At 38.6% G+C, this 11,460-nt stretch overlaps 1 protein-coding gene across 1 annotated transcript; it reads left to right on the top strand.

Annotated features, from left to right (window-relative positions):
* Nucleotides 1–4,955: 4,955 nt before the first annotated feature.
* Nucleotides 4,956–6,383, top strand: LOC126708392 (probable aspartyl protease At4g16563). Its single transcript, XM_050408183.1, has one exon. It carries the CDS (start codon nucleotides 4,956–4,958, stop codon nucleotides 6,381–6,383), a length of 1,428 nt encoding a protein of 475 aa, XP_050264140.1.
* The last annotated feature ends 5,077 nt before the right edge of the window (nucleotides 6,384–11,460 follow it).

Below are 11,460 nucleotides of genomic sequence, written 5' to 3'. Positions count from 1 at the left end.
CACACCCGCACCTACACCTGAATCCGAAAACGCACCCTTGCTTCATAGGAAAGAACCAAACTAAAGCCTTTTAACACCGTTAGGCTAGTGAATTTAAAAGGCCCACTTATTTAAGGTCTTAGGTCCACCTTTCCCTTTTATTTAACCTTTCTTGGACCCTTTGGTGGCTTGGGATTGGTGTTTGATTATCTCACCATTAATGGTGCCATTACCACTATGTTGTTTCCACTTGGCTAGGGATTTAGCCCCCACGTTGGGTTCAGTATTACCCAGTTGCAACGGATCACAACAAGAACTCATAGGATCGTGGGTTAGAGATTTGGGAATACATTCAATTTTGGTGAAATGATGTTGTGGTCTTGTGAGCTATGTTTTTCATTTGGTTGAAACGGTGTCATGTAAATTACTTGAATTTTTGTTGTGAGTTTTCGGCGAATTCCATTTGCCCACAACCTCCTATGACACCTTTTTCAAGATCAACGTCGATTAGGTTGTTTTTAGTACATAGAAGGAAGTGGGTGTGGGCATTCTTATAAGAGACAAAGAAGGTAGGTTGGTAGTTGTGTTGAGTAAAAAGATCAAAGCCCCACTTAGTGCTTTTAACCCGAAACGACTGGGGAGAGGAAATTTTTTTTTTTAGGGTACTCTTGGGAACAGATCCAGTGAAGATGGGGTGGGGGCCTGTAGCTCAGAGGATTAGGGCACGTGGCTACAAACCACGATGTCGGGGGTTTGAAGTTAGCTTTTAATTTGCAAGAGACGTGGGTATGCATGAGCTCATAATCAATGGTGATTCTTTGATTATATCTTAGGCTTTAAGCGAACAATCTACCCCCCCCCCCCCCCCCCCGGGTCTTTAGTGGCCCCGATTATCTATGGTATGATGTTAGTTATCTATGGCTTTTGTTGAATTGATATTTCCCATGGTTGTAGGTAAGATAATAGACTTGCTCATTTGTTAGCTAAACATGTCTTAAGCAGTTAATAATATTTCTATTTGAATTGAAAAGCATCATTGTTTCTTAGAATAAGCTCTTCTCCATTATGTAATTTTCGCTTTTCATTCTTGATAAAATTCATGGCCTTGACTCTTGAGGTCTTCCCAAAGCAATAAAATAAAATAAAATAAAAAATAATATGGATACAGTGATCCCATGTTTTATGTACCTAAAAACACATACAAACACATGAATTTGTATAATTAATCAACTATTTTTTATGTACCTAGAAAAAATAGGAAAGCTCATTTGTGTAATCAAACAAATGAAAACAAATTTCTAAGCATCACAATATAAATATGAAAAAATACACATATTTAGTTATGTTAAACTAATTTTTCATAAGTAACATTACTTTATTAAATCATGGTAGTCCAATAATTTTGTTTAAAAACAAGCAAAACAACTTTTAGGCTCAAATCAAAACCCAATTTAAGCACATATATGTATGTATCATCTGATGCATAAATTTTTTTTTTATACAATACGATACACACCTATATATCGTATGGATTCATAAGCATTATGGATACGTACATATGATACTTTTTTGCTACAATATAATATATTAATATGTAGCTTATAATACTAACAACTATGTATTTAGGTGCTCAATTTGTTTTTGTGCTTTAATTAATAGGATGATCTATAATTGGAATGTAATTGTAGGGATAAAGGCCCAGGATAATATGTTGGGCCTTGGACTTTTGTCCGAGGACGCTGAATGGTCCGAGAAGGGGCAAATAGTCATTTAGGGTCCCAATTTAAAGTCTCATGAGTAAGGAACGAATGAAAGGTAGTCTGAGGAGGAATTACTCCTCGGATGTGGCGTGTGCAGCTCAAATATGTATTCCAGCAAGTAGAATGACCCTCCAAGAAGCTGCAATGATAGGAACGTGCTTCATGAACATACAAGTAGGAGGGAAGCCCAAAAAATATCTTGGAGAAAGCTGTTGCCACCGCATTAAATGTATGGTAACTACTTTTCTGGCCACATTTATGTGGAAAAAACCTCTGAACAGTGTTACCTTGAGAGACCTCTGACTTCCACAACTCACAGAAAGCCAGATAAGGTGTCTGATGGGATAGGTACTCAAGTAGAGGCTTAGATAATCAACAAGTGTAGAATCAAAATGTTCCAAAGGAAGCTATGTAATGGGAGAGACCCTCCCTGAAAAAAGAGGAGGAAAAAGAGAGAAACAAGACTGTAGTAATCTAAATTGTCTTTGTATTTAATTGTGATCAATATATACAAGTGTAACCTCCTCAGACTGAAAGTCTATTGATATCAGAATCTCTTATTTCGTGTTTGATTGCCACTCAATTCAATACTAGCCGTTGTTCAACTTATTAGGGCCTAGTTCTTCGACCTACTCTCTACAAATTTATTGTATTAGGCTCATTGGGCCAATATCTCATACGTTTTGGACTTGGACTGTAAATCGAGACCTTACAGTAATACATAAGATTAAGATCCTGTTGGATATTAAATTAAATATTTTCTGATTAACATAAATATTGGAGTCTATGCAATAAGAATAATACTACTGTTGACACAAAAAATTTCACAACTATTGGAGTAGTAAATTGTGACTAGTACAACATAATTTTTACATAGCACCACCACTAACATCACTTTTATTACACATCATTCATAGCATGTCGCCTCAATTGTTTGTAAAACCTTTTGTGGCTACAATCTTACTATACGAACAACAAAAGTATTTTAACTATATAATTGTTTGAATATTAATAAAATAAAATGTTAATTTTTACCATATTAATATTTTGAAAATCCCACAATTGGATTCTATACACTAATGTAGGGAGGGGAGGCCAAGGCTTCCCTTAGAATTTTTCATTACAAAAAATTTAAAATTAGGTGCACTTTTTGCTTAATGGTCCTCTTGATATTTAAAACAAAATTCTACAAATTTATAAACACTCATTTAAAGTACTAATGGCTCGTCTTGCTCTTAATATTCACTTTTTTTGCTATATATAACCGGTTAAACTTTATAACATTTAAAACGTATGCTTTTAAATATATATATTGTAGGGGTAAAGTCCCCAAATCAAACAATGGGTCATGGGCCTCATATAGAATTCGACCACGTCCGAGGAGAAGGTGTGGGTGCCAAAAGGGCTCCCGGCCCAATTCTTATGGGTCCAAACTTGTTTAAAAGGCGATCTGAGGAGAAATGTCTCATCGGACGTACCAAGTATGGCTCAAACATGCACCCTACTAGCAATAAAGAATCATTCCAACGAGTATTAGTAGCAGGGATGAGTCCCACAAGCCTATGAGAAGGAAGAGAGTATAGGATGTCAAGGGAGAGACTACAGCTGCCACATTAAATGCATGATAGCTACTTTTCAGGCCGCATTAATGTGGAGAAGACTGGAGAACAGTGTTATCTTGGCTACTACAACTCACAGAAAGATGAGGGAGATGTCCGATGGGACAGGCACTCAAGTGAAGGTCCAGATGATCAACAGGTGTAAGGTTCTGATGACTTCAAGGGGGCTATAAGAGAAGGGAGTCCTCATGAAGAAGGGGACCGAAAAAAGGAGGAACTGAGAACAGAAGAAGAGGAGAAGAAACACAGCTCTGGACCAGAGACAGAGATACTCCCCATACGTCTACTTGGACCGTATATTCAATGGACTTGAAGGAGATTTTCCTATTTTCGATTGTTGTATGGCCCAAAGTTAACTAGCACGCACTTCGTTAGGGTCCAGTTCTGTAATCCACCCTCTACAAATTCATTGTCTAGGGTTCCTTAGGCCGGAACCACATAATTGTTGGGCCTGGGCCCCGAAACGAGACCCTACATATATATATATATATATATTTTTTTTAAACGAAAAAAACTAGGGTTACAAAAAATATACATAACAATTTCATAACATTCCCCAATTTACCTACCATCCCACACCTAGGTCCATCAAATTCCTGCACTTTTATTATTATTATTATTATTGACTCATGGTGTGAGGTGGTAGGCAAATTAAATGTGAAATTACCGTTTCTTTTTCTTTCTTTTTTTTTTTTTTTTTTGTGATTCTGGATTTACACATAAGTAAATATGTCTTTAATGAGAACCCTTTTGTATTTAGAGACTTCATATTTGGTTGGCTAGCTTATTTTTTGCCAATTTATTTTACTATTCAACTTATTTTTGCTACTATTTATGAGTCTTATTGTACTATTCCAACTAACATTTACCTTTATCTATAGTACTTTCAGCAAAAAAAATTTCGTTTCAATAAAATAAGCGGATCCCAAGCGGACCATTAATGTACAAAAATGTGGATTTTTAGAAGAAAAGATGCTATGGATTTTACGGCTAAAAATATAGGACATGTCCTACTTTGTCATCCATAAATTTTTTTAAAATATAATAATAATCATTTAGTATTGTTATTTTTGTTGAGCCAAGGTGTGTTTTGGTTGGTTATATAATTTTTTTTTTTAGTTAAAAACAACATTTGGTTAATTTTGTTGGAATTTTCTATACTACTTTCTTAGCAAGATCATCCGAATTTCAAACCCCAAAAGAAGTTAAATATTTTTGGTTTAGTTTAGTTAAGAATGTGCGGAGCACGATGTGAATGTTCTAAAAGTATTGAGGTACTGTTTATTCTTAAATTTAATTTTTGTTAAAATAGCATTTAGTTAGTTTAATGCGAATGCTCTAAACTACTTTCTTAGCAGGATCATCCAAATTCCAAACCCAAGATTGAAAACTCACACCTCTGCCCAAATACGCCTAACAAGTAACAAGCGCCAACGCACCAAAATCTCAGAGCCACACACTCCCGCCAGAACCTTCGTCCTATTGCCTTCCCCTCCTCCCTTATAAAAAGAAATTTTAAACTTTTCGACAGTAATATCAAATCAAAGTTCAAAAAAGTTGCAAAATGAACCTTCTCTTGACTCTTGGTTCTAAAATTATGGCTTCCATGTTGCTCTGTTTCATACTCTGTTTCTCAAGCCTCTCTGTTTCTTTATCAGAGGTTGTGGTTTTACCTCTAACTCACTCCCTCCCCAAATTCAACAGTACCCAACTTCTCTTCAAATCGCTCTCCATTCACTCCTCCATTCGCTTCCAGCAACACCAGCAAAAAAAACAAAACCAAAGCCAACAAATCTCTATCCCACTATCAGAAGTCGGTGGCTACTTCCTTTCCATCACAACCGGCTCAAACCCTTCAAAATCCATTTCTCTCGTCATGGACACTGGCTCTCATATCGTCTGGTACCCTTGCTCCCCTTACAAATGCTTTCGCTGCAAAACCCCACCCACACTTCTAAAACCTCCCAAAAATGCCTCGGTTTCATGCAGCTCCCCAGCTTGCCCCGCCGCACACCGTTCGAGATCTCCCGACCCCAGTGATATCTGCGCCGTTGCTGGTTGCCCTATAAAGCTTATCGACAACTCTGATTGCGACTCTTATTCTTGCCCACCTTTCTACCTTGCCTACGGTGATGGAAGCATAATAGCTCGCCTTCACAAAGATAGTGCATCCGTACCCACCTCCTCAGTTCCTTCTCTCATTCCAAATTTCACTTTTGGGTGTGCCCACAAATCTATCAATGAGGAAGTTGGGGTCGCTGGGTTTGGTCCTGGTTTGCTTTCTTTGCCATCACAACTCGCTACTGTCTATCCTCAAGTCAGTAAAGGGTTCTCTTATTGCTTGGGCGATTCCTCGTTTAATAACTCCGAAATTCCTAGTTCGAGTGCACTCTTTCTCGGCCTCAAAGACGAGTCGGGTAACTCCTCAACTGAGTTTTCGTACACGCCCATTCTTGACAACCCGAGTCACCCTTACTATTACACGGTTGGACTGGAGGGAATCTCTGTGGGAAAGAAGTATATCGCGGCACCGGAGCTTGTGAAACGGGTTGACCAGAATGGGGATGGCGGGACAATCGTGGACTCGGGATCAACGATGACGACGTTGCCGAAGAGTCTACATGACTCGGTGGTGGCCGAGTTGGATCGGTTTAATAACGAGCGAGCGAAAGTGGTCGAGGACAAGTCGGGATTCGAGAGGTGTTATTATTTCGATGGCGATATGATGAATATGAATCTTCCTGCCGTGGTTTTACACTTCGTTGGGAATGGTAATGGATCCAGTTCCAGTGTTACGATACCTAGGGGTAATTATTTGGTTGAAATTTACGCAGAAAAAAACGATCCTAACCAGAGGCACAGTCTGTGTTTGACACTCAAAAACGGTGGGGATAAGATTGGTGGGTTCGGGGCTGTTTTTGGGTATTTTATGCAACTAGGGTTTGAGGTTGTTTATGATTTGGCTAATAAGAGAATTGGATTTGGGAAGCAACCGTGCAAAGCACTTTTGGATAAAGTAAAATAAAATAACTGGATGAAGCTAATCTTAATGTTTGATGAACGGCTGTGATCTATTTTACAAAACTTGGTTGACTTTTTGGGGAGGGTCTTGGACTTTTGGTATTGGAGGTTTGACCACATCCGTTGGACTACGAAAGAGTTTTGCACTTCAATTTTTGCCTATGGGATTGGGATGCTTGGAACAACAAATGAAGTGTGGACAGCTACAATATTGTATTTTTTTCTTAAAATGTCATGAAATTTAATATACTTATTTGTTACACATTGTAATGGTGCTTTAAATTAAGAATTTTGTTATCGGATATTTTTTATAATTTGCCTTTCATCTCACACCTAGGTCCGTCGAATTCAGTATTTTTTTTTTTTATTGACTCATGTGTGAGGTGGTAGGCAAATAAGATGTTATGAAATTGTTGTGACTCTAGATTTGCTCACAAGTAAAAACTCTTTTTATTTTGTATTTAGAGAGTTAATGATACAAAAAGTGGATGGATGTTTTTCCCACTTGAAGAAAAGATGCTATGAATTTTATGACTAAAAATGTAGGGCATGTCATACTTAGTCATCCATAAAAATTTATAAAAATTATTTAGTATTGTTATTAATAAATTCCTCTTGTATTATATTGTATATGTCAAGGCATAAAAAAGAAAATTTTATTCTTGAATTTATCTAAACTTTATTTATTTCTAAATATTTTATGTTTTCTAAAGCTATTATTATACTCTAATATGCAATCTTTAATATATTTGATAAAAAAAAAATATTTGTTTAATATGTTCAAAAAATGTAAGTTCCAATTAGCTCCACAAATAAAGTTGCTTGTTGCCAAAGAAAGGACATTAAGTGCCTATACTCAAATCCAATCAACCAAAAAAAAAAAGAAAAAAAAGAAAAAAGAAAAAAACAAAACAAAACAAAACAAGCAAACAAATTGGTGTCATGTCTTGATGGTGCAAAACAATTATCATGGAGCAAATTATTGGTGTCAAGGACTTTTGTGTACACACACACACACACACACACATATATATATATATATTAGTTGTGATTAATATAATTTAAAGAATAATTATACATATTTTATTGAAAGGAATATTTGTGTTGAATTATATCTGTAAGTACCAGATTTGAGTTCCCAGCCCAAAAGGTGGATGGACTAAGGTCCAAAAAGCCCAAATCAATGAATTTGTAGAGAGTGGGTTGGAAAATTAGGCTTTAATGAGTTGGACAACAAGTAAAATGGATTCAGATGACAAGAAAAGGAAGATGGACTGATTTGAACTAAAGAAAATCGTCCTCAGCAAAGTCCGAGGATATCAGTTCATATATATATCTCTCTCTCTCTCTCTCAAGTTTGATTACAAATTCAGTTTTTGATTGTTACAGTGTTTTTCTTTTAGTTTCTCGATTCCCTCTCTCCCTTTTTATATTCACTTCTCCTTTCATCTTTACTCTCCACGTGCAGGCCAGATGGTTAGTGTTAATACTTGTCCCATCAGTACCTTCTTGAAGTCCTTATGTAGTAGCTGTAAGGCTGAAAACCACTGTTCAGGTATCACCTCTACATTAATGCGGCCAGAGGGTTAGCTGCAGAGTATTTAATGCGATGGTAGCAGCTTTTTCCTTAGATATTTTAGGACTCCCCCATATCTTATGTTTCTATAATGCTTATTCGTACCAACAAAATTTCCTGGAACGTTCCCCTGGATGGCAGACCATCTCTTCAGATCTCGACTTTGGTCAGCCAAGGAGGCATTCATCCTCGGTCCACCCTCCTGGGCCCTTATGACCAAAACTAACTTTCTCTTTTACTAACACGAACTCCGTTGACAATGTTTACTCCTCCTCGAACAACCTTTCGTCCTCGGATTGGACCTCAAGCCCAATATATACATAGATAATGAGCTCTTGGGGCCAATACTCCTACAAGAGCCCCTTAAGATTCTTCTTTTTGGCTTCTCGAGAAGAAAGGAGAACTTCGATGTCACTACACTTACCACTTACTCATTATACATCACCTTTGATTGCGTAGGTGCCTTTTTAATTGCCTAAGGCATGCTCCTGACGCTTCGGCATATGAGACACACCTTCATTAAATTTTTAAGGCTATCTGCTCCCTACATTCTATGGTGCGATGCGGATCCAATGGCTGGGGATTTTGCTAGGAACCGAGCGGGAATTTTCCCGCTTCTAACTTCCTCCTTGATATAAATACCACTCAAATCAATCACTCATCTCACTTTAGCATTCATTTTGTTTTAGCGCACATACACTGAACCTGCAAACTTTCCACATGCTGGGTTCTTTGCAGTACCTAGAACCTTTCTTAACACCAAGTCTCTAGGTGCCAGTGGCCTTAGCTTCATGTTAGCATCATACTCTTACTTGAGCTTGTGTTGATAATAGGCCAATTGGACAATGTCATTTTCTCTTTGCTCTGCAATTAAGTCTAAGCTTTTTCCTAACAACTCATCATTATTACTCAGAGTGAAAGAACTCGTTCTCAGTGTTGGAAATCCAATCTCTAGAGGAATAACAGTCTTGGCTCCCTAAGTCATTAAAAAGGGGGTTTCCCTAGTGGACCTATGAGGCGTAGTCTAGTATGTCCAAAGGACGTGTGGCAACTCGTCTACCCATTTTCCCTTTGTGTCATCCAACCTCTTTTTAAGCCCACTCAGTATGACCTTATTGACAGTTTCAGCCTGTCCATTCCCCTGTGGATATGCCGGAGTAGAATATCTATTCGTTATGCCCAGATCACAGCAATATCTCCTGAAAGCTTTGCTATCAAACTTAAAACCATTGTCCAAGATGAGGGTACAAGGGATTCCAAATCGAGTGACAATATTTTTCCAAAAAAATCTCTTGGTATCCATGTCCTTGATATTCGCCAATAGTTCAACTTCAACTCACTTAGTGAAGTAATCCATGCTAATCAACAAATATATCTTATTTCCTGCTGCTTTAGGGAAAGGACCTACAATGTCCAAGCCCCATTGAGCAAAAGGCCAAGGGATGGACAAAGGATTAAGGACTCCTCCCGGTTAATGAATGTTTAGTGCAAATCTTTAGCATTGGTCAGACTTTTTCACATACTCTTGTACTTCTCTCTGCATGTTTGGCCACTAATAGCCTTGAGTGAGGGCCCTGTGAGACAAAGATCTGCCCCCTGTGTGGCTTCCACAAATTCCTTCATGTAACTCTTCCAAGAGTAGCTCAACTGCTGCAGGGTGTATGCGGAGCAGGTATGGATTGGAAAAAGATCTCTAATACAATTTTTGGTTCTCGGACAGCTAAAACAGTGGAGTCTTTCTTTAGGAACAATACTATGGAATCCATCTAGTTAGGTCCCACCCAAATCTGATGAATATAAGCCACGTTTCTCCCTACTTCAGTAGGCTTACACAAGTCTTCTACAAGGATCACCTGAGATAAACTTTGTGCTGAGGAGGTTGCTAGCGTGGCAAAAAAGTCGGCATGTGTATTTCTACTTCTAGAGATTTGCGATAAATTAAAAGACTCAAATGTTGATTGCAAGTGTCTAACTTGGTTCAAATACTCTTGCATTCTAAGATCTCTGACTTCTAGCTCTTCTCGAACTTGGCCCACCACCAGCCTTGAATCAAAGAAAATATCCACTACTTTTCCACCCATTTTCTGAACCATGGACATCCCTACCAATAAAGCTTCATATTCAGCCTCAATTGTTTGTGGCCAAGAAGACCAAACTCAAGGATTTCTCAATTATAATCCTCTCGGAAGATATCAGAATTAGGGCCACTCCTGATCCTCTGTGGTTCGCAACACCATCAACGTATACCTTCCAGGACAAAGGCTCTTGTAAGGAGATTGCACCAACTGATTTTTCATCCATGTTTTGCTTCTCCACTTTCTCTTCTAATGGGGTTTCAGCAAACTCGGCCACCAGATCGGCGAGGACCTGACCCTTGACAGAGGTGCGAGGCATGTACCTAATATCGAAAGCCTCTAGGATCGTACCCCACTTGGTAATTCTTCTTGTGTAATCAGCACTTCGAAGTAGAGATCTGGCGAAAGCTGGGTCAGGACAACAACTGTGTGTAATTGGAAGTAGTGGGGGAGCTTGCGCGTAGCATGCACAACTGCCAAAATGGCCTTTTCCAGGGGTAGGTAACGGACCTCGGCCTTATGTAGTACCTCAACCCACTTGGTGAAGTAATCCATGCTAATCAACAAATATCTCTTATTCCTGTTACTTTAGGGAAAGAACCTACAATGTCCAAGCTCCATTGAGCAAAAGGCCAAGGGCTGGACAAAGGATTAAGGACTCCTCCCGGTTGATGAATGTTTGGTGCAAATTTTTGGCATTGGTCAGACTTTTTCACATACTCTTGTGCTTCCCTCTGCATGTTTGGCCACCAATAGCCTTGAGTGAGGGCCCTGTGAGACAAAGATCTGCCCCTTGTGTGGCTTCCACAAATTCCTTCATGTAACTCTTCCAAGAGTAGCTCAACTACTTCAGGATGTATGCATAGTAGATATGGATCGGAAAAAGATCTCTAGTACAATTTTTGGTCCTTGGACAACTAAAACAGTGGAGCCTTTCTTTAGGAACAATACTATGGAATCCATCTAGTTAGGTCCCACCCAAATCTGATGAATATAAGCCACGTTTCTCCCTACTTCAGTAGGCTTACACAAGTCTTCTACAAGGATCACCCGAGGTAAACTTTGTGCTGAGGAGGTTGCTAGCGTGGCAAAAGAGTCGGCATGTGTATTTCTACTTCTAGAGATTTGCGATAAATTAAAAGACTCAAATCTTGATTGCAAGTGTCTAACCTGGTTCAAATACTCTTGCATTCTAAGATCTCTGACTTCTAGCTCTTCCCGAACTTGGCCCACCACCAGCCTTGAATCAGAGAAAATCTCCACTACTTTTCCACCCATTTTCTGAACCATGGCCATCCCTACCAATAAAGCTTCATATTCAGCCTCAATTGTTTGTGGCCAAAAAGCCCAATCTCAAGGATTTCTCAATTATAATCCTCTAGAGAGATATCAGAACTAGGCCCACTCTTGATCCTCTGTGGTTCGCAACA

Source organism: Quercus robur, chromosome 12 (assembly GCF_932294415.1).
Source record: "Quercus robur chromosome 12, dhQueRobu3.1, whole genome shotgun sequence".
In the NCBI taxonomy this organism is placed as follows: Eukaryota; Viridiplantae; Streptophyta; class Magnoliopsida; order Fagales; family Fagaceae; genus Quercus; species Quercus robur.
Note: the sequence above shows the minus strand (reverse complement) of the source record. Positions and strands in the feature narration are given on the sequence as shown.

Bases quoted from the DNA above. Each gene is read 5' to 3' on its own strand.
- LOC126708392 (XM_050408183.1), top strand. From the start codon at position 4,956: ATGGCTTCCATGTTGCTCTGTTTCATACTCTGTTTCTCAAGCCTCTCT.